Below are 24,503 nucleotides of genomic sequence, written 5' to 3'. Positions count from 1 at the left end.
ATTTGACAAAAAATCTATATTTTTATACCCAAAGGTAATGCTGTTAACTTTTTAGTGTTTAATTCGGGTTCTAAGGTTGATTTGATGAAAGTTAATTACTAATATTATTAGATTTACAATTTTCACATTTTTTAACAGAATAAATTTAGCGAAAATTTTGGATTTGTTTAATTTTTTAATTTAATTTTTCGAATACAATTCGATGGATGTGATTTAGCTCGGGTTTTAGGGTTGGTTCAATGGAAGTTAATTGCTAATATTATTGACCAATTATGAATTTTCATCAAGTGAACAGTAAAACCCGAATTAAATACTAAAATGTTAACACTATTACTTTTGGGTACCAAATTATATAACTATTGTCAAATATAAGTACCAAATTGAATAAAAACCTAATGGATATAGATAAATAAGAATAGAGCCAATTTGGGCTTAGATGTTCAACATTCGGTCGGGTTCGACCCGACCCGACCGGGAATGAGGGCAATTAGATAAGAATTTAGACTTCTATTTCGTCCCTGTCAGCTTTCTCTCTTTCTGTCATGAACAGGTATTTTTTTGTTCAATTCTTTTTAAAAATCCAAAGTGTTTGTTGAAGCATCCATTGTTGAAGGTTCTCGAAGTGCTTGTACAGAAATTGTTCGTATAATTATTTATTTTTTCTCAATTGCAAGTGGTTTTTTTAAAAATTCTTTATGGTGTTCAGCTGCTAGTTTTGAACTGCGATTTTTTTAATTATTCAAACTAGAAAAAAAGTCAGTGCTTTTTGTTGATTAAGTTATGCGAATGGATCAGATTATTATTATATTTGGTTATTGAGGTAAGTTTGTGCTGCTGTTAATTTCAGTGGATTTTGGAATTTATTTTCTTATATACAATCTCAATAAGATTCCTGAAGGGTTGATTAGGTTTAATTATACGTTTGATATAAGAAACTTAGCATCTAGTAGCTTACAAAATTTAATAACTATTTAGTTTCGTTAGCTGTTTTAAAATTTAGCTTTGTTTGAATTAGTTTAGTGGTTAAAAATTTTGGTAGTAATAGATAATAATCTTTTGCGTATCAATTGGGGATTGGAAACCTATAAAACACTGAGTTTTGATTTAATTGTAAACTTTTGTTTGGTGACAATTGAATTGTTACTCATTTGATTCTCTGTAAAAATGTATCAGGTTGGTATTTAGATGGTTCAAAATAGTCTTTTAGTTTCCAGCCTTTTGCTCATCTATGGGATTTAACTCAGCAAACTGTGCTTTATGTTAGCTTTACATGTTTTGAACTGCTTTGTTTTCTTTTTTAGGCTATGGGTTTTGGAGGATGTTTGGGTTGCGATTCAAATATTTACTTGTCATTCAATTAGTTTGTTACTTTTGTATTTTCTAATAGATTCTAATCAAAACAATCTTTTTGAGATACAAATGAGAAAAAAAAATATAGTCTCTTTATATTACTACTATACACTAAAATTCAACTAGTCTAATAATTGCTTTCATTGTCTCTCTGCAACTAATTCAGGTGGGTGGATATTTGCTTGGAAAATAATAATTGAAATGATAGCGGCAAGGCGACTTGATAAGATATCACGGCTGATGGGAAGCAGAGCCACCCCTTCTGCTTTTCTCAAAGCTTTTAAGTAGGTGCTTATGTTAGTTTTCGGTTTCCATTCTTATAGTCTGTAAAAAAGTAGTATTATTGTTCTTTTTTTATTGCAGTAAGGAGTCATTGCTTTGGACTGAATCTTTGAACCCTAAAGTTAGGTTACTTGGTAATGACGATGGTGATGCTGTCCGTTTTTCAACATATCATTACAGCTCCAATTGCAATCATAGTCCCACAAATAAGGTCAATTGAAACTTCTACCTTTTTTGTGTGTATTTTGGTATGATTTTTTTATTTGTTTTAGTTTAGTTTTTTTTCTCTCTCAATTTTGTCTATTCTTGCTACTTATTCTACATGGTCTGTAAACTACACCCCAGGTCTTAAGAAACCTTCCAGCACATGTGAAGATAGTGGAGGTTGGGCCAAGGGATGGATTGCAAAATGAAAAGGAAATTGTACCTACCTCCACAAAGGTCCAGTTAATAAAAATGTTAGTTTCTTCAGGGTTGACTGTTGTCGAGGCCACAAGTTTTGTCTCACCAAAATGGGTTCCACAGGTTAGTGTGCCTTTGTGTGATTCATGCCAGGCAATCAACATTGTGCAAGTAATGGTTTAATTTGGTTGTAGAGTTCTGTGTATCCTCTTGATTCATGATTCTGCATTTTGCACCTTTTGTTTTTCCAATCTCTAATGTTTGTGGTAGTCTATAGCTCATGCTTTGTTAATCATAAGTGGTTTGCTTTTATTTTTTATCCTTAAACCTCTATGATATGATACTCATCATTTTTTTTTGTCATTTTTAAAATGTATGTATTTTATTCAGTGGACTTTAGGATAAATTATTGTTATGCTCATCTTTCAATGATGTCTGCTGCAAAAAGGAAAAAGAAAAAAACTGCTATCCTAAGCTAATTCATAATTGAATTACAGCTGGCAGATGCAAAGGATGTAATGGATGCAATCCAGAATATTCAAGGAGCCCGATTTCCAGTGCTAACTCCGAACCTTAAAGTAAGCTATCTCTAATGGAGAAAAACATTTCTGTTGAGAAATTTTGCGAATTTGTTGATAAGATAAAATGTTTTCCTCAGGGTTTCGAAGCTGCTGTTTCAGCTGGAGCCAAGGAAGTGGCCATCTTTGCCTCAGCTTCTGAGTCTTTTTCCAAGTCAAACATAAATTGCAGCATCGAAGATAGTCTTGCTCGTTTTAGAGATGTTGTTTCTGCTGCTAGAGAGATCTCACTTCCAGTTCGAGGGTATGTTTTCTGAATAATGAAGGATTGACTAAACTTACTTTTTTCTTGCTCTCTTTTGGGGGGGTTGGGTATTGGGGAAGTAAGGTACAAACTAGCTTCATTTTCACTGCTGAACTATAATAATTTGGTTTTCATGTCTGAAATGCTCTAGAAATTCCCTAGTTTCTATATGCATTATACTTATATTTATTTATAGGATAAAGAAAAAAATTTTGGAAATGAACTTGAAAGCCGAAGAGATTTGAATGAAATGCCTGTTTCTTTGAAGTCCTTATGAAGAGATTTTGTACTTTGTATGTTTTGTAATCTAAAAGTTATTTTTTAGTATACCAATTCAATCTTATTTCTTACACTCTTGGTACCTTTATTGTTTTCATATCCATGGGCTCTTTTTTGTGTTTATTTTTTGGGGGTTGAAATGCCTAATCATTGTTATAAAGAATGGAGATTTGAATGGTGTTCCTTGTTGAAGTTTGATTACTTATTGAGCTCCAAAGGGCATCACATGCGATAAACAGTTCTATATTGAATATGAAGGCATAAATACAATCTTTGCCTGCATGAACAAAAACAACCCGAAAGCTGAAACATTATGTCGGAAGATTTTTCTTCTTCCCTAAAGATAAGAAATGAGGTTAGTTCCTTTTTTTTTTTTTTATCTCCAGTCTAATGTGGCCAGAAAGGTGGTGAGGGAGGTAAAACATAGGAGGTTTAAGAGTTGAGATAAAATGAATTCCCTCATTTGTTAAATTGTAAGATGACTTCCAACTTAAAAGCGATAAGCGAAAGGCAGAGAGGTTCTTGTTATGTTTGTGTGTGGTTTACCCCCAATTTAACAGATTTGAGTTCTTTTATCTCCACTCTAATGCTCCTCTCACATGTAGGGAAGATGACCCTATTATCTTATGATACATGAAGTTTTAACTTTATGTGGTAGCATGGGTCTTGACACATCATCCAAATTTGAACTATTGTCTTCAGTTTTTTCTTTCATAGGAGGAAAGACTTCTTGCTTCTTTCATGTGGTATTGGCTATTTGATTAGGCTTCTTTTCACGTAGCCCTGACTTTTTGAATATTTTTCTGTATGGTATTTCTTTGGACTTTGCCAAGAATTAAGATTCTGCAGAATTGGCAGCAGTCTGAATGACACCTTTTTTACCCTAAAGGAAGAAAATGTTTGAATTTGTTGGGTAAATGTAGACATTTTAATTGGGACAGTACTGTGATGACTTTTGATTAGTTCTTTCAATTGTGATGTTGAGTACTTTGAAGTATCACATGCAAGTTGCAAAATAACTTGAATGTTGGTGAAAGAGACCTTGATTTCTGGCCTTACTAATTTTTTAGCTTGGCATTAGTTTTGCTCACTCAAAAGTCCGAACTGATGAATTGTAATAAAATTGCAAACAAATGTTTCCTTCAAATATACATTTTAGCAAGAGGAGCAGTCTGTTAAGCGGACATAAAAAGTGTAAAGTGTACATTTTTGCTTATATTGTGCCCCAGAATCATTTCTCCCTTTTGAATTTGCCTTTAGAATTTTTTTAATCATCTTAAAGCATTATATCCTGAATAAGTTCTTAATAATATCTACCATAGCACTGTTACCATGCAAGTTCCAGTCATTGTTAGTATCCTCCCTAATGATGACACTATTTAAAGTTTTCTATTACATTTGATGGCTTATATATCAAACAAGCACGAGGATAAGTAAAATGTGGAGGGATGAATTTTGTGCATATTTGTTGTTTTGTTGGTTTTGCATTGACGTAACTGAGTATTGATAGGATGAACATATCCAGTTAACACGCTATTCTAGTTCATGCTGAAATGAATCTGTTCTGAAATGAGTGAGGACTTTAAGTTACTTGTAACTGAAAAATCCAACTTTGAGGACACTCAGTTCAGTCTAACTGCTAAGAAACATTTACAAAGTCTATAAGTTGAACTTAATATTGTATAGATGTCAAGTTGCAGAACTTGAGTCATATGTACGAGTATTTATATGTCAAGTAATGTTTGACAAAAATTATTTGATGGTGTGGATATTGTTGTGTTGGATTAAGTGTAAGTGATGACTTTGTAATTTAGTGAATCCCTAGAATGAAAAGGGCAAATCCTAAATCAGATTTATTTAATGAAAATGAGCCTTGGATCCTCCTTTTCATTTGTTCTTCAGGCAATAATCTTATGAATGTTGTTTTCTTGTTTGTTGTTTTAAAATTTGCTCTAAGTAGTTCTAGAGTCGTTGTTGGTTCAAGATTTACTGTTGCTTACTGTGTCATATTTCTGGTGATTGCTTTTTAAAGAATTTATTTTAAGGGTAATTATTTGAAACACATGGTTACAAATGTGGCAAGTGCCCATTTGTTTATGTATTTTTTTTTACTATTCCCTAGATGAAACATGTCACACCCTAAACTTGCTTGTGGAATCCAAAAAACTTCACAGGCTGTGTATAAGATAATTTTTCTTATTTTAATTAGAATTTCTTGCAAAGAATTGTCACTGGTTTGAAACATTTTTTATTAGCAAAAAGCTTTAATTCCTTCCCCCCTCCCTGTGTTGACTGACCCTCTTAACACTATCTGGTCCTCTCAGATATGTATCATGTGTCGTTGGCTGCCCAGTGGAAGGAATAGTGCCTCCATCAAAAGTAGCATATGTGGCTAAACAGCTCTTTGATATGGGTTGCTCAGAAATTTCCCTTGGTGACACAATTGGTGTTGGTACACCTGGTAATTTTCAAGTTACCTTCTGTTAGTAAGTCTTCACCGTTATTTCGTACACCATTAGGCAGCCCTTACATACACCATTTATTGACGGAGATTAGTTGAAGGAGACACATAACTAGATGAATGTATCCGTTCTGATAATAAGACAAGTGTGGATAGTAATGAATGTAGAGATGTTTTGGTTTCTCTTTTCATTGGACGTGGTGTGCAAGACTGCTATGCTGCTGTTCTCACTTGGAAAACCTTTTGGAGCTTTTCTTCCGTGCCAAATGGATCTTTAACTTGATCTTATCTTATCCTCCTTAAAACCCTTTGATCTGTATGGAGGATTCCCATTTTTCATCAGTTGAACAGTGGGCACCATTTTTTATATGCATATGGTGATCCTTCTTTAGCTTGATTTCTACTAAGCTTGTACTTTGTTAAGCGGTATTAGAAATTATAAACTTTCAACTTAATTTTGGTCTATGTGCTATTATTTCGTAGTTGTTCAGTTTTGACTTCGATTTCAGCTTCTCTTCTTTGTTTCATCTCGGTGCAGGTACCGTCATTCCAATGCTCGAAAATGTTATGAATTTTGTCCCAATCGATAATCTTGCTGTCCACTTTCATGACACTTATGGGCAAGCTCTGTCTAATATCTTAACATCACTCCAAGTAAGTAGTCCTCATTTTCCTTCTGTTCACAGTAAGCTGCATTTCCTTCTTTTAGACTTGTCAATTGGATGTGTCGAATTGGTTTTCGTTCAGGTCAATTTGGATTTTAATTTTTTTTTTTCAAGTTGGTTTTCGAGTTCTAGTCATCTCATGTTCAAATGGTTTCAGATTTGAGGTTTGGGTTTCTCAAGTGTGGCCATTATGGGCTCAGATCATTTATTGCTTTGTCATTCAGGTTCAAGTCATTTTGGTTTTGAGCTTGGGCTATTTTAGGTTTGGGTCAATTCAGGTTCAGACAGTTGAGTTTTTATTGTTAAATCGGGTTGGATTGGGATTAGGTTCGGGTCAGAACTGACGGGTTTACCTTATTTGCACGTTGAGCTTCTGCACCACTTTGGTCAGCAAGTGGTTTTCACTAATGCGTCAAACACTGGGAAAAAATTATCTGTCTATAGAAGATTTTGCTTGATTTGTTTCATGACATTGTTGACTATATATATTCGAAAACCTTTACCTCAAACATTATCGCAATAAGTAGATCTCGATTTATACTTCTTCTCTATTCGGACATATTTCAGCCAATATTCTATGATCTACGGCTAAAATTTTTCAAAAGTCCCATGTTTTTCCTAGTTATACCAGTCCAACATCTTTGCTTGATAAAATAGTATAAAGCTATCCATCTTGTAACCCAATTTGTAAAATCTGCAGATATTCTAGTAATGTTTTCTCTTAACAGATGGGGATCAGTAACGTGGATTCATCAGTTTCGGGTCTCGGAGGTTGTCCATATGCTAAGGGTGGTTCCGGAAATGTTGCCACCGAGGACGTGGTTTACATGCTCAATGGACTTGGAATAGAGACAAATGTCGATCTCGAAAAACTCTTGTTGGCCGGAGATTTTATATGCAAGCATTTGAGGCGGCCACCTAGTTCGAAGACAGCGGTTGCTTTGAGCAGTAAGAAGGCTAACTCCAAGCTTTAAGGTACAATAAGCTAGAAAACCATAAAATACTTGTCGTGCTTTAAAAGGCCAAAAATATGCATCTAATCCTTATACTTCAATAAAATTCGAAATTTAATCCTTGTACTTAAAATATTAAAAATTAACATTAACTAATAATGTTAATAATTGAACTATGTTGTTTTAAATCGAATTTAAATATAAGGACTAAATCTTGAATATTGTTAAACTACAGGGATTGATGACCATATAAATGTAATAGGCAAAAGAATCTTGAGTAGACCTCTTTTTTGTTTGTTTGAAGCTGTCATGAATATTTAATATGATAGAAAAATAAGTATTTTTTAAAAATATTAATTGATTAGTTATATTTTTACAATTAAAAAAAAATAAGGGGGTGATAAATATGTTGAATAAAAGTCAACACGTAGCTACAGTATTTTCTTTTTTATACTGTTTAATTATGTAAAACGTTTTTCATATGATAATACAAAATTGCCATTATTTACAAACGTTGACCATGATGTATGCAATTTTTTACGTTATCATATTTACTTGTCCTTTGAAAATATTGTTGATAGTGATTTATAGGTAGACTGCAAATTAGAAAATGAAACTAAACATTCGATTTAATGTGTAATATAATATACGAACTTTGGTTTTACAGAATTGTATGTGTAAGTTTTTTATTTGATTTAAATTTCATAAATCATTAATAATACTATTGTTGATGTAAATATTGTTTTATATTTATGTATTGCATAAATAGATAATTATATTTATTGAATGTATTTATGCTTTTAAATGTTTAAGAATGAATGGTTGAATTACCAAAAAGAAAATCTCATTCGTAGAATGCTTTATTTTTATTTTTAGAAAAGTAATTTGATTTTTTGGGTAGATTACATTGTTGGTTACTAAATTATGAATAACGTCTGCGAGTTTCAAATGATGATTTGGTGACTAATACAGTGAATCGACGAGTAGAAGAATATATTTTAAATTTAAGTTGAGCTGACGATCAGTATTTTAGATCAGAGAAAAAAAGTATGAATTTTGATTCGTAAATTCATAATATCAAAGCTACTTCAAGAAAAGAAAAGTTTGAACTGTAGAAGAAAAGGGAAAAGAGAGCTTTCATCTAGTGAATCAATGTAAAAAAGAAAGTCATATAGCATCGTTTTTAAATTTTTATTTAAGTAAAAAACTTTCGAATAGTTTAATCAATAAATTATATTTTTCTAGTTAAGTTATTAAAATAAAAGTTTACTTATAATTTCGTGATTAATAGTGTAATTTCCTTTTGACTTTTTTTTGTGTTTAAGAATTAATTTACCCTAAAATAAATACCAAATGTAGTTGATAATTGAAAAAAGAATTCTTTTGACTAATGCTACCATCTTTGAAATGGAATTCAAGGGTTCAATTGTAATTAACTTCATTAATTACAACAAACAAAAAGAAAAAAGAAGAAATAACTATATCTATATTAGCTTTAAAAAGTTTTAATTGAGTTTGACTTAGTGGGTATTAATTATAAATTAAAATTTAATAGATAATGCTGATTGAGTCTTAGCTCGATTGATATTGGTATTGTTATCACTGCAGAAAAATATAGGCTTAAATACGTTGAAGTGCATTATTCTCCTATTTAAGATTTAAGAAAGAGTTATGATGGATTTAAACTTAGATATATTTTAACAAAAAGAATCTTAATTTATTTCGAAAAAATGACCAAGTTTTTTTAAGCAGAAAAAGAGATCTTATATCTTCTATATTATTTTAATTTTCGAAAATTCTATAGTATATATGTCTTTTTTATTGGCAATGTGATCTTGTTAGTATTTATAGAAGTCGAGACCTTAGGATCGTAAGTGTTTAGATTTGAGTCTCATCACACGTAACATTATATGAAATTTTCTCATTATTTTAAGTTTAAGTCTCATAATATACGAATTCTATCAATAATTATTTTGGCCTAAAATTAAATATATTTTAAATTTTCAACCCACTATAAATTTATAATTTGAATATTAATAATCCTACTTGTAAATTTATTTTTGAAAAATATGTTCAACTCAAATTAAAAAGTCAAAAGTTTGACCTCTTGAAATGATTTTTTTAAAACAAAAGGTGAATTTATTATTTTAAACATATTTTTTAATACTTCAATCCCCATTTTTAATTTATAAACACAGTAGAATCAAAGAAGAAATATATATTTCAATAATCACAAATATATCTCAAATTATTACAGTACAATCAGAACTGGAAAATTCATTTTTTCCTTCAAAATTTTTAATGTGACCCCCAAATTTTTAAATATTTCCATATGACACTAAAATTCTCTTGAAAAAAATTTAGTTATTCTCTTCTAATTTTTTCAAAACTCTCATTAATCTCACAATATATTAAAAAATTGTAATTAAACCCCTTTTTTTTTAAAGCAATCTCATTAAATTCTTAATTTTTTTGAAAATTTTGGTTACCTCCTCTAAAACTTAGTCTTAAGATCTACCATTAAGCACAATTAAACTAGGAACAGTAATAATATATAACAGAAACAAGGCTATAACGAGGTCATCATTTGTTCAAATAATCTTGAAAACGTGATCTTGCTTAGTGAAAGCAAGGCCGGTGGTTCTAATAATACACTTATTAAGAGGATTCAGTAAATTTTAGCTTCGGAAGATAATTGAGACTTGACTTATGTCCCCAGAGAAACTAATCGAGCTGCTGATGCTTTGGCTAAAATATCCCTGTCAAGTGGTTCCTCCCTGCGTATCTTCAAGTCTCCTCCTTCCGGGATTAAAGATATTTTGCAGGATGATATTCTGTTGATAACTCTTTCATGAATCATTTTATGTAATCGATTGTTTTGTTTACCAATATATATATAGATAGATAGATATAATCAAGCTATTACAAAAACAGACTATGAACCGAAATAATCTAGATTATAACTAATTAATCGGGTTAAAACTCATACATGTCAACAATCATTGATGAGACTCAAAGACCCAAATCTGATTATTCAGAATCCAGAGTTTAAATTGCATAAATTTTTTTAACATCAATTTTATTATAAATTCTTATCATATTTTTTTTTTCTTATACAATGCCTAAAATTACCCATAACTCCTTACCAACTCTTAAAGAAGAGTATAATACGTTTTAGTACACTTAAACTCATATCTTTCTATACTACAACAATATTAACGTCAATCGAGCTATGACTCAATCGATCTAAATTAAATAATATTTACAAAATTTCAACGTTGAATGAAAATGTCAAAAAAGTCATTCCCCTTGAAGTTAACAAAAAAGCTGAGAAAGCCTTTTCCTGAGTGGTCAAAATGTCAAAAACGTTTCTTTTAATCGGTGCTTCCCATTAGGTAAGGGAATTTATAAATAAATAAATAAAAGTTGTTGTGAATTGACTAAATTCTAATTGGGAGAGTATATCTAACATCACACTGCTGTCACTTTCCGTGCACGTGCCTTTTTTATTATTTTATTTTTGGATAAAATTAGCATTTGGTCCCTAAACTTGACAATTTTTTCATTTTTGTCCTTGAGTTTTTGTGATCCTACATTAGTCAAGGAATTTGGAAACTTTTTCTCAATTTAGTCTCTAACCTTGAATTATGTTAAGGTGTGATGATGTGGTACTTGGATATTATACCATGTCAACTAATTTTAAAAAAAAATTATAGTTTTTTTTTATGTTTTTTTTAGATATAATATATATAAAACTTTAGTTATAATGCAGCGACAAAGTTAAAATTTTTTTTAAAAGGGGTCAAAGTGTAATTTCAAATTTACTAATTTGAAATTTGTAAATTTGTAAATGGGCTAAATGAATAATTTTCCATTTTAAGAGTGATGGGCCCTTACCAGTCCCCTAAATACGCCACTGGTATAATGTGACATAAACTTAAAATGTCACATCATCACATTTTAACAAAACCTAAATTCACGAACTAATGTGGAAAACTTGCTTAGTTCAGGTATTGAATGTTGCTTTATCTTTATTTGTTATTCGATTTGATTTTATAACACTCTATTTTACAAAAATTAAAAAATTTGTTTTGTTATTTTAATTTATCAGAATTTATTTATCTTACTATACAAAAACTGTAAAGTTAGTCCGAGTGGATAAATTTTTGAAAATTTTACCACTAAATCGCGAGTTTGAAAATTATTACTTCAACAAATTATATACAAGAAATTAATAAATATCAGCCATTAAGCATTTTATATGCAAATGAATTAATAAAAACTAACCGTTCACTTTCATGTATTTACCAATGATGGACTAAATTTTATACGATGACCAAATTTTAATAAATTAGAGAAATTAACTTCTCAATTTACATAACATAGAGAGATGAAATGCTCGATTAAACCTAGAAGTGTGATCGAGTTAAGTTGCGCTCAAATAATAACAAATTTGAGCAATCAACCATCAAGTTCTAATCTTGAGCTCGGTTCAAGACTTTATTGAGCTTGATTAAGTTTATTTTTCAATTTTCTTTTTTATAATAATGGTAAAAATATCATAATATAATAATATATTAAAATAGAAAATTTAATAAAGCTCACAAACCGATTTAATCGAGTTTACAATACAAATAACTTAAGCCACTAAACTCAAATATAACTCGATAATTACCGAATCAAAATAAAAAAAATTTCGACTAGACCTCCAATAATTTACTTACAATATCTCATTTACATTCTTAATTAAACATATTTTCCTTCACGTGTTCTGCAAAGCAGCACGTGTGTGGCCACGAGTAGCCCAACACCAATTGGGTGTCACCACGTGTTTCATGACAGCCGTGTGAGTGTTACATTCTACAGTAAATTCCTTTGTTTGAGTCATTGACTCGCCAATCCCAACCACAAACGGAAATACAATGGGCACCTAACTCGATACGTACCTAACTCGCTCAACGCTGAGTCATAACTCATCTCTCCCTAAGGTTTTATCGGTTCTCATTATTAATTTAATCTTTTAGATTCTACTAATAACACGACATTTTAAGCCGTATTTAAATAGAAAACGAAATAAAATTTCAATCAATTAAATAATAATATATCCGATTAAAAATTCGGATTACGGATTCAAATATTTTCGATATAATATTTTATGAACTCTATTATTATAGACTCGAACTTTTAAATTATTATTTGGTGCGGGCTTGAAACTAATTATAGATAGATATTTTGAAGGAAAAAGTTTCATGAAGTTTTTGTGTTAGGGGTTAAATTGTATTTTGCTCCTTTGTATTAACAAAATTAACAAATTAGTCCCTGAATGTTATATTAAAGAGCAAATTGATTCTTTTGTTAAAAATTTCATTCATTTCTACTATTGAAAATGGTCATTGTATATAAGCATAAGGTACACATGGCGTGTTTGATTATTCCGTAAACTACGCATGTTTTTAACAATAGAAAATCGAAATGGATGAATTTTTTAACGGAATGACTAGTTTGCTCTTTAATTTAACGTATAGAGATTAATTTGTTATTTTTTTTGAATAAATTGATTAATGTTATCTGCATCTTAGTACAAGTACCCTCTATAGTACATTTACCATACTCCGGATTTCCATTATTCGAATTCGTAGTGCTTATTTGAATGAATGAAAATTTAGATCTTATTTTATATTTAGTTAATGAAATTATTAAAAAAATTGAAAAAAAATTATATTAATATTTATATAATTTTTAAGTACAAGTATCTACAGATCAAACTATAATTCAGTTTTTAAAAAATTTTAGACTTGGCCAAACCAACTCGAAATTAAAAAATCTTTGCTTAAACTAGACAGATCTAATTTTAAATAGGGATGGCATTGCAAAAATGAGAATTTTTTCTTTGGATTTTAATATTTTTATTATTTATTCGTAGCTAATATTCATTATCCAAATCTGTTTTGATTAATAAGTTCGGATTCAGATATTCAAGTTACTATCCATTTTATTTTATTATTTTTGAATTTTAACAAATTTAAATATACTGTAAATAATTTAATTAATTTAAATTCTAATAAAATATTCAGATTTTAAAGTAAATTTTCACATCCCAAAATTTAAAAGTAAATATACTTTTTCCTATTAAAAATTACCGACGGTAATTTTTTATTTACTTTTGAAAATTTACCCATTATCAATTTCTTCTTTTTTCTTTTAACCTTACAACCAAAATTATGAGAATATATATTTATTTTATTTTTAAAATATAAAATAGGAACAAATGTCATCCAACTAATTTTAAACAAGTGGTTGTTGTAATTATGAAATTTGGATATTTTCATAACAATATAAAATTCTCTACGATATTACACCTACACGTGGAATATGGTGGAGGAAACATAGTTAAAATATGTGTTAGTCCTTGTACTTTGATAAGATTTGATATTTAGTCCTTCTACTTAAAAAGTTCAAAATTAGGTTGTCCTACTTTTATAAATACAAAATTATAGTTCGATCATTAACATTATTAGTATTTTTCTGTCAAGATTTGTCAACTTGGCATATTAATTAAGTTACTTTTGTATGGCATGGTATATGATTGATGTAAAATAAACATGTAAAATTGTAAAATTTTAACCGAAACTACCAACAACAATAATGATTAGATTAACATTTTTACGTTAAAATATGTAAATCATGCAAGCAAAAAATAAAACATAAAACGTATTACTTTCGCTCTAGTTTTCTGAAATAGTGTTAAAGAAGGGTTTGAACTTTTTTTTGTTCAAAATAGTCCCAAAATTTGGTAATTGTTCCCATATTGGGGTTCGAATTTTAGTGTTTTTAAGGAAATATTAAGGGCTAACTTGGACTAAACAAAGTTTAGGCCCCAATGTGGAAAGATTTGTTAAGTCCAAGGACTAACTTTGACTAAAAAAAGTTTAATGACTAACTTTGACAAAAAAGAATAATTTAAGGCCCTAACGTAGGAGCAATTACCAGGTTCAGGCTCCAAAAATTGATTTAACTATTTTTCTATTTTAAAATTATCACATAATCTAATTTAACGAAAGCCTTTAATGGTGTTATCAATTGGATTTCAATTATCAAATCAAAAGAGTAAAGGGACTAAAATCTAAATATGCAAACAGTACAAGGACGGAGAGCATAATTATACCATATTAGTTATAATGTTTAAGTGGGTTCAATTATATATTGGGATAAATCTCAAAATTATACATAAACTTTGGTTTAATGTGTAGTTAGTTGTATACATGAACTTTAATTTAGTACAGTTATATACGTGAAACTTTTACTGCAGTTCAAATGTATGCATGGAACTTTAATTTTGATTCAATCATACACATTGAAAGAAATAATTACTTTAATTTATTTTTATTTTGGATAAATATGGTTATTTTTGTATGCAATATATAAAAACAAAAGGGTAAACTACCAAAATAGTCACTTTTGTTTGCCTTAAATTACATTTTAGTCACTTACGTTATCGTGTTGTAACATTTTAGTCACTGAGCCGTTAATTTTCGTTAACGGTGTAATGGTAAGCTGATGTGGTACGTCAAATAATCATTTCAAATGCAAAATTTAGGTTCAATTATACAATTGGTCCCTATATTTTTTCGTCTTAAGCAATTTATTTTTTTTCTTTTATGTTATTTTAACTTTCTTTTTTTTTATTGATTTTCCTTTCTCTTTCACTTCTCCTTTTGTTTTCCTCCCTTCAATTATTTATGTCAGCAATTGGCAATGACTGATTGGTTCGAAACAGAAATGAACAGTGATATAAAGCAACTTAAGATAGCTTACTTAGGTGCATTATAACCGAAGGTTCCTAAAACACGAATAGAATGAAGACGAACAACCATGTCGAGAGCCTGGTTTGAAAGGTTAAAATATGCAATCTCTGCGTTGAAGTCTTCAAAAAGAAGGACATTGCTAGATCTGATATCTCTGTGGATAATTGAAGGTTGAACCTTCTCATGCAAATATTCTAACCCCTTGTCATATCAACCACAATTCTTACCTTTTCTGCATCTAGTTAAGAATCGGACTCAATTCTGCCCTTTGAACTCCCTTACTTCTTGTGATTCCCAATAGCAATAAACAAAAAATGTCAAACTAAAAGAACTTAACCTATATGCTAGGATATTTTAACAAATGGAAAATATAGAAAACTACATTAAGAGAAATGGAGATGGTAGAAAACAAAAGGACAAGAAAAAGAGAATGAAAAATAAAGAAAAAATGAAAAGTTCAAAGAACATAAAAAAAATTGCTCAAAAAAATAGGGACTGATTATATAATTTAATCTAAAATTTTTGTTTGAAATGATGATTTAACGTGCCACATCAGCTTAATGTTACACCATTAACGGCTCAATGATTAAAATGTTACAACACAATAATATTTCAAATACAAGTGACTAAAATATAATCTGAGGCAAATAAAAGTAACTATTTTGGTAGTTTATCCAACATAAAATGATGCTATATCAATAATTGTGTTAATAATTTGTGAGAATTTGATCAAATCAAAATTTCATGTGTAAAATTGCACAAAACCAAAATTCATATATAGTTTTGAGATTTATCCCTTATATATATATATTAAACAATCTCATTATAGGTTTTGATAATATCTGTTCATTTTGACACAATGTTTAGAACTATCCATAGCCCATTCTCAACCCATGAATAGGAGGATAATACGTTTCAGTGCACTTGAACCCACGTCTTTTTACATTGATAACAATGCCCATACAAATAGAGCTAAAACTCAATCGGCCTCTTATTATATATACTTTTATAGTTCACTAATGGAAAAGGATTTAGGGTTCTTATATATATAAAGAAAAAACCCTTAAAAAGTGGATATTCTCTTTAAATGGTAAGAAAATTTAAAATTATAATTTTTCTATGTATATATATAAAAAATAAAATATTGAATTAAATATATAGGACACCACTTTAGTAATTTAATGGTATGTAACTTAGTAACTTACCCCATTTGGCATGGTACATTGAATATTGTTTTTTATTACTAAAATTGTCATAAATTAAAATAATATAAGAAAAAATAGTTATTTTTAGCAATATATTCAGGTTGATAAAAATACATGCTGCCAAATAGATAATTTACCTTTTTTATTATTATTTAAAATAAATTAATTTTTCAAAAAATTAAAATTAATTAAATACAATTATCCAACTATCCATTTTCTAGTGAAGAATCAATTAATTTACTACCACAAGTGCAATAAAATTGGATTTGATTTTATGGGTTAATTGCAAAAGGTATTCTTATGTGAGTAAAATTTTAAATTGGTTTTTAAACTTTAAATTTATATCGATTGAATCCTTAAACTAAAGTGTTTTTTCAATTAGATCCTTTTATTGATCTAATAGTCAACTTTTACATCAAATATTAGCTTGGGTTTTACTTTTTTAAAAAAGGAGTCGTATAATATATGGATTGACCTTTAACGCTGAAGTTAAATAATTATTAAACTAATGGAAAAACCTGTTTCGAAAGATTCATTTAATTTAAAGATTAAATTAAAATGTGACATGTGATTCGAAGAAGTTTAGAGTTTAGGGTTCAATTATAATCTTTTATTAATGATAAAATAGGTTATTGATCGATCCAATTCAAACTCATTTGATGCAACTAATAAGTACATGTACATTTTATTTATTCTTTATAATTTCTTAGTTAATACCCTTGATGTTCGGTAACCACAAGAGTCTCTCGACTGAGTCTTTAGTTGAGAAGGTAAGCTCTTTTAGACTTATTAAATCGAAACCTTATTTAAAAGATATCAAACCCTATGCTAAAGTTACACAAAATCAAAATCGAAAACCAATCTGAACCATTGATTTTTGGAAAAGTTGTTTGAACTAAACCGAATTAGCTGGTCAGACTAGTTGGGTTTAGAATCAGTCGGGTATCAATCCTAAAAGAGGTTTTGAACCGATTGACATATGAATTAATATGGATTTGATTGAACTGGGCAAAAAAAAACCCAATTGAACTAAATTTTTTATTTTATTTTTAATAAAATTTTAATAATTTATTTAATAGAACCAGATGGATCGGAGAATCAATGACTTAGTCGGTTTAACCACTAGTCACAAATTAAAAAAAAACCTCTCAAAATTCAAAGTTACTAAAATAGAAATAAGAAACCAGACCGAATCTAATTATAACAAATTGATCCACAAAATTTATAAAATCAAATCGATCTAAATTGAATCAAATCGAATCTAATCTAATCCTACCCATTATCCCTTGATTCAATAATCGTTAGATAAAACTAAAAATTCTTTTATCAAAAAAAGACAAAAAAAAGTTAGAGAGAGAGAGAAAAAGCTTAGTAGACCCAAAGAAAATTTCTATAATCTCCCTTTCCATGAAGTAACGTAATTCATTTTGTTCAATTTTCTCTCTATAAGATTTTCCTTTATCGATCAAGTCAAACATCGCCCCAAAGCACCCCATCCCAAAAAAATAAAAAACCCACCAAAAAAAATAATCATAATCATAATTGCAAGAGAAAAACCAATCCCCTCAATCCATATCCAAAATCCCAATTGAGGTTTTCTTTTCCCTTTTTTTTAATAAAAATAAATAAAATTTGTTTTTTTAGTGATGGAAGGAACACCCATGGATTCGGGTCGAAACATGGATTGACCCATATAGGTATATCAACAACAAATCCAGAGAAGATTATATACAATTTGGTGATCTGTTGAGGCTGACAGCTTATATTTGCCTTCATCTGGTCTCGTTTCTTCTTCTTCTTTCCTTCAAATTTTTTTCTTTTATATATATATATTTGCTACAGTTGTTTTCCAGTTCTCTTTTTTGGGTTAAGGGTTGTTGTTTTTTTCTCTCTCTTTTAAGATTTTTTTTTTCTAGTTCATTTTATTGTTGGGGTTACAGGTGATTTTGATTTTTTGTTTTCTGTTTTTTTTTAAAATTTTGATTTTAGGTTTTGTTTATGATTCTGGGAAATAATCATCCCTGAAGTGTCCAGTTATTGTTTGTTTTAGTTGGGAGGGGTTTTTGTTAGATTTCTTTATAGTTTAGCTTTTTTTTCTCGAGAAGATTATTTTCCGGGAAAGTTTGTTTTCTTCTTTTTCTACTACGAGAATCTGGAAAAAGAAAAACAAAGAACCCAGATTTTGTTTTCATTTCGATAATCCATTTTCTTCATCAGATTACTAAAACTTTGAAAAGAAAACACACACCCAAAAGGACAATATCGAATTGATTTTTGATCTTGTATGGGAAAAAAATTGAATTCAATTGGAATCCGATTCTTTTGATCTGAATTGGATTGACCCTTGTTTTCTTTTTAAATTTCAATTTCATCGAAAAAATCCATGGCGATGAAAGGTAGGGCAATAGAACAATGGAGGAGCTATTTCCGTACAACAAACTCTGATATATTCGATATAATCGATCATGCTATCATGGTAGCGGCTTTAGATTGTCCCAAAGAGTTCAGATTACGCAGAGATCGAATCGCTGAGAAGCTCTTTACTTGCAAATTAACTCGTTGTTCGGGTTGTGACCGGGTCGAGTTGGTTCTACCCGAATATGAGGATGATGATAACCCTACAGGCTGCCATGGGAGCTTTAAAAGAGAAGATGAGGAAGAAGATGGTTGCGGGTTTTTTGAAGCTGGAGGTAGCAAAGAAAGTAAAGCCAACAGTAGTAGAGATGATCCTTTAATGAACCAGATTGCAAGCAACTATAGCTACGGTGAAGCTGAAGCTCTAACGGACGAAATCGAAGAAGAATCTATGATCGTTGGGGAAGTGTTTAGGATCAAAGAGATCCTACACAATTGTCAGGATGAGGTTTGTTTTTTTTGATGATTTTCAATATATTTGCTTTTCTGGGTTTTGTTTCAATTATAGTTTTTGATTGCTTGGATTCTTAACTATGTTTTTCGGATTCAAGTGTGAGTGTATTGCATGATAGTTTCATTGTAGGATTTTTAGGGTTCATTTTAACTACTTATTCTGAGTTGAATATCGGTTTTTAACTCATTGGGTGATAGATTTTGATTTATAGTTTCTTTGGAGGATTCTTTTGACTGAATTATTCGGATTCGAGTGTGAGGGATGAATATCAGTTTTAAACATATTGCATGATAGTTTTTTATTGATAGTTTCTTTGTAGGATTCTTTTAACTAGGTTATTTGGATTTGAGTGTGAGTGTTTATTTAACGAATTGCCTCTTTCGGGTTTTGTTTAAATGATAGTTTGTTTGGGGGATTCATTTGGATTCGAGTGTGAGCGTTAAATACCGGTTTTTAACGAATTGCCTTTGGGGGTTTGTTTCAATGATAGTTTCTTTGGAGGATTCTAAAAAATGTTATTCAGATTCGAATGTGAGTGTTGAATACTGGTTTTTAACGAATTGCCTTTTTGGGGTTTGTTTCAATGATAGTTCTTTTTGGAGGATTCTTAACTAAGTTATTCGGATTTGAGTATGAGCGCTAAAATGGTTTTTTAACTACTTTAACTACGCTATTCAGATTTGGGTGTGAGTGTTAAATCAGTTTTTTAACATATTGCCGTTTTGGGGGTTTGTGTCAATGATACTAACTATATTATTTGGATTCGAGTGTGAGTGTTAAATACCGGTTTTTAACGAATTGCCGTTTTGGGGTTCATTTCAATGATAATTTTTGATTGATTGTTTCTTTTATCATTAATGTTTTGGAGGATTTTTAACTATATATTAGGTGTTGGAGTTCGAAACCGGCTTCTATCTGACACGTGTATGATAGAGTTTTCTAGGTTTTTCCTTATATTTGTAGGATCATGGAAGTTCATATCCTCGTAAATGTTAGATGCGAATGTTCAATATTAGTTCAAGAAGAATGAAGAGTTCGAGCAACATAGATTTTTAACTTATTATCTTTCTAGAATTTGTTTCAATGTATAGTTTTGTTGGTTGTTGATGTTACTTGAACTCGAGTATGAGCGTCGGATATGGGATATGTATCCCAACATCCACATGTTGGAGCAACATAAATTTCAATGTATTGCTTTTTTTTCGGGTTTGTTATGATAATTTATGAATAATGGTTTCTTTTGTTTTTAATGTTTGTTGCAGCCCGATTCTGTGCTGTTAGAATCATTGAGGAAACTTCAGTTAATGGCTTTGACAGTGGATATTTTGGAGGTACTTCAATTGGAACCTTTCTCTCTCTTTTCGTTTTTCCATTGTAGTGCTCAAAAAACAGGGTAATTTATTCATTTTTTTTCGTTTTCAGGCAACTGGGATTGGTAAGGCTGTTAACCGGGTCAGAAAGCATTCGTCGAAGCAGATCCGTCATCTTGCACAAACTCTCATCGAGTACGGATTTATTTCCCTTTCCTTCAACGATGTTGAACGATTGATTGTGATCTGCGATGAACATGATGTTTAATGCATACATTCAATGTGGTCGGCTTCATAAATGACAATCATTGTTTGGGTTTTTAGTGTTAAACTGTTAGCTCTGACTAAATCTGTCTTTTCCGTTGGGATAATCGGAGAACTTCACTGGTTTAACAACTTACTTTAATTTCCTCTTGGTTATTTATATGTATGCCTCTGTTTCTGGTGCTTTAATCTCGACCGTTTTGCTCTTCTTGACTAATTTAATATTGTCCCGGAACACGTATAGAAGTAAAATTTTACCCGGTTTTTACGTATTGCAGTGGATGGAAGGAATTGGTGGATGAGTGGGTTAGTGCCACAAAGGCTGTTGCTGGTAAGAAATAGTTTACTGGCATTCAGTAATTCATGGAATCCGACATTGCTTCGTGTTTTGGTCTTGTATTTATTCGTGAAATTTGTGAATGAAGGGGTTACTCCCGAATCTATGAATCCATCCGTTGATGAAGTAGTAGACGAGGAAGAAGAAGGGCTTCCGTCTCCTCCTTTAGACATGGAAGCTCTCTTTGCTCAACCGACAGCAATGGAGCTCTCGCAGGTCTTTACTTTTTTAACCTTTACGTGTTCGTGTTTTTTCTTTTAATATTATGCTTGTGGACTGATTGGAATTATTTTTTCCCCTTTGTTGCCGGTCCGGTGTTATGTGAAGTTTTTCGATGGCATGGATGATGATGGAAGTGAGTTGATTTTTTTTCCTTTCTAATGCTTAGATAGATTGTGAGCCTTTAGATTCTCGATTTTGATCTGGGGAATGTTGTTTCAGATCCTGGAAGCAGTGGGGACTTTGTCCGGAATAATGGAAGAAAACCATCAGAGGAGAACCGGAATTTATCAAAGCGGAAACCGCAAACATCAAGTGAAGCAAATCTGGCCCTGAAGGATGATAAGAGTCAACAAATGAAGAGAAAAGAACCCGTTACAAAGCCTAATAACAAGCCATCAAGCACAAATGTTGGGTCCGGGAAACCTCCAAAACATAATATCGAACCAAAGGCCTCAAACGAATCAAACTCGCTGCAGAAACCGGATAAAATGGCTTTCCCGAAAAAGCCCCTCCGTAGCCAACAAGACGTAAGTAAAATTATCTCTACATACTTTGATCATGCATGTTCAAACTGTTTTTCTGACCACCGTCTTTTCTTCTATCAGAAACTGAAGCCTTCGGATGAAGCTGCTGTCCAACGAAAGCTTGAGGCAACAAAAAGGAAGCTACAAGAGCGTTATCAACAAGTCGAGAACGGTTCGTCTATTTCCCCTCTAAAATCCCATTACGAATCCTCTGTTATTCAACTCAAAAACTGTCTATAACTTAACATCTCTCGTGTTAACAGCCAAGAGAAAACGGACGATACAAGTAATGGAGTTGCATGATCTCCCAAAGCAAGGTTCTGGCCACAAAAATCCACATTTCAAACACGGTAACCATAACCGGCAATGGGCAAATGGAAGGAGATAGTCTGTTTCTCTCTCTCTCTCTCTCTCACTCTCTCATGTTTCGACGAGCGGTGTAGATAGCCTTTCCCGGTCTCTTCTGTGTTCGGGTGTAAGAATATACCAATAACACAAATGGGAAGCACACAAATGACCTGAAACCCCACATTTCAGCTATCAAATAAGAAGAGAAAAAAAAACAATTTTTTTTCCGATGGTCAAAGTTAAACACAGCTACAGAAAGGGACATTTCCGATAAGGAAACGGGTTTTCTGATCGAGTCTCGTCGTACATTTTCGAAACTTTTGAGGTATAGGGACATTTTTTTTACTGTTATGTTTTAGATAGGGCAACTAAAAGAATTATGGGTAAAAATGGTATATGCATTTGGGGACTGTAAAAAGTCCATTGAAATCCATGTACAGAACAAGAACCCTAATTTTTTTACCCATCTTTTTGATTGACTTGTCAACTTATCTTTCTTTTTCACTCTCGTTAACCTTACTTGAATTTACATGTAATAAAAAATAATAAAAATAATTAATGATGAAAAAAAAAGTACAATGACTTTTATACAGACGCGGATCGATTATTGAACTGATCAGACTATCAGGTTGATGTTTATTTTCTATTTGGTATCTCGGCTTTTCTTGGTTCGATAGTTTAATTTGGGTTTTAAGGTTTTTAGGGTTTTTTTGGCTATGGTCGAGATGGGAGAGGTGGTTACAAGATGCTCGTAGTTCTTGCATGAGTTGAGTGTTTTGTAGGGTTCGGTTTTATAGTGTTCGGTTTTGTATTTGTCGGAATTGAAATTTAGGTTAAGGGTAATTTAGTCATCTAGGGTATAGATTTTTACAACCTTATCGATTATGGTAAGGATTAGTCATCCGCGATAAGGAGATTAGTCCTGAATAAATATTTTGATTACGATTAAAAAGATATTTAATTTAAATTTGGTAGTTAGTGGACTAAAAGGCAAAAGTTACGACTAAAAATTTTCAAATGCTTTGAACAATTTAGGTAGGATGAAGAACTCCAATTTAAAATTTTCCAAATATATTTAAAAATGACAATTTTTTTTAATTTAAAATTTTGGTCAAATTATTAGCATTGGTATTTCTTTATTAAAATTTTAATTCAATACATTTATTTTTCCGTGTGTCATATAGAAGTAACTAAATCAACGTACTATATTGATAAATTTTAATAAAAATATTAATGATCAGATTTAATGATCAGATTAAAAATTTTAAATTAAAATAATTAAATTTTATTTTCCAACTTTAAAAAAAATTAATTTTAAAATATTCTCAAAACGTAAAAACCAACATCGCATTTTAATAAAAAATATAAATTAAATACAATACATCAAAAATTTCATTAAAAAATATAAATTAAATACTAATTTCTGGATATCAAAAGCATCTTAATTTAATTATTTTTTTACGTCATTAGCACTCCAAGAACAAGAATCTAATAGATGCTTAAATTTTTGTGATAATGAAAAAATTAAATAAAATTTAAAAATAAAATAAAATAAAATAAAATAAATAGAATGATGCCAAATCTTGGTATGTCGGTAACACTTGAAAATCAAAATTATATGAACCAATGCATTGTATTGTGTATTGAATTTATTTTATTCTTATCTATAAAATATTCCCAATAAAAAAAAGTATTTCATTATATTAGAATATTCCTCATAGGGGTTTGCAATTTTGTAATATATAAAAGTTCCAAAAATGAAAATTTAAGATAAAATATAAATTTTTTTATTTAAAATTTGGAAAAAAAATATGGGTTTAAGGTTTAAATTGCTTTTGTGAATTTTTATGGTAAAAATTGCATTTTCAATCCTTCTTAATTTTGATATTGAGCAAATTGATCCCTTTCAAGAAAAGAAAAAAAGCAAAGCAATTTAATCTTTGTTAAAATTGAAAGTGAGCAACTAATGACAATTAATCATAGTGTTAATGTCTCCCTCAATTGTACATAATTTTGATCAGTATAACGACAACATTTACACATTTACACATTTACTCAAATGTTATGAGCTAAATTTGTTAATTTGATGAAATGTGTAAAATTCAAGGGCTAATTTGTTATTATACTAATTAAAAATATGTATCAATGATGAGAAACATTAACGTCGTGATTAATTGTCTTTAATTGTTCGATTTTGAAATTAACAAGAATTAAATTGCTTTGATTTTTTTAGAGGGACCGGTTTGCTAATATCAATATTGAGAGGATTGGGAAGGTGTTTTTAACGTTTTTATTTTTTTAAATTTGAGAATAAATGCATGGAAACATATGTATACTTTATTTTTTTTCTAGAATTTTTTAATTTAAATTTGAGAATAAATACATAATATTTTTTTTCAAAAAAG

The 24,503-nt window shown here is 30.2% G+C and overlaps 2 protein-coding genes across 9 annotated transcripts; both read left to right on the top strand.

The window, feature by feature from the left end:
• The first annotated feature begins 441 nt into the window (after window positions 1-441).
• On the top strand, window positions 442-7,390 carry LOC107925923 (hydroxymethylglutaryl-CoA lyase, mitochondrial). 8 transcript variants are annotated; one of them, XM_016856679.2, is made up of 9 exons: window positions 442-550; window positions 1,517-1,634; window positions 1,714-1,843; window positions 1,978-2,157; window positions 2,532-2,612; window positions 2,693-2,856; window positions 5,460-5,596; window positions 6,135-6,250; window positions 6,990-7,390. In XM_016856679.2, the coding sequence occupies exons 2-9, from the start codon at window positions 1,552-1,554 to the stop codon at window positions 7,233-7,235; spliced, it is 1,137 nt and encodes a 378-aa protein (XP_016712168.2). In that variant the 5' UTR covers window positions 442-550; window positions 1,517-1,551; the 3' UTR covers window positions 7,236-7,390. The 8 variants fall into 8 exon arrangements, with proteins under 8 accessions (XP_016712168.2, XP_040936130.1, XP_040936124.1 ...); XM_041080196.1 differs by having other exon boundaries at window positions 444-550; window positions 1,755-1,843; XM_041080190.1 differs by having other exon boundaries at window positions 516-639.
• Window positions 7,391-17,621: 10,231 nt separating this feature from the next.
• Window positions 17,622-22,602, top strand: LOC121209483 (probable mediator of RNA polymerase II transcription subunit 26b). Its single transcript, XM_041080188.1, has 9 exons — window positions 17,622-19,087; window positions 20,356-20,424; window positions 20,516-20,598; window positions 20,946-20,998; window positions 21,093-21,220; window positions 21,332-21,359; window positions 21,446-21,753; window positions 21,832-21,922; window positions 22,014-22,602. Exons 1-9 carry the CDS (start codon window positions 18,608-18,610, stop codon window positions 22,136-22,138), a joined length of 1,365 nt encoding a protein of 454 aa, XP_040936122.1. The 5' UTR covers window positions 17,622-18,607; the 3' UTR covers window positions 22,139-22,602.
• The last annotated feature ends 1,901 nt before the right edge of the window (window positions 22,603-24,503 follow it).

This window comes from Gossypium hirsutum, chromosome A11, assembly GCF_007990345.1.
Source record: "Gossypium hirsutum isolate 1008001.06 chromosome A11, Gossypium_hirsutum_v2.1, whole genome shotgun sequence".
NCBI lineage: Eukaryota > Viridiplantae > Streptophyta > Magnoliopsida > Malvales > Malvaceae > Gossypium > Gossypium hirsutum.
The sequence above is the reverse complement of the archived record's forward strand: the minus strand, read 5'-3'. Positions and strand labels throughout refer to the sequence as shown.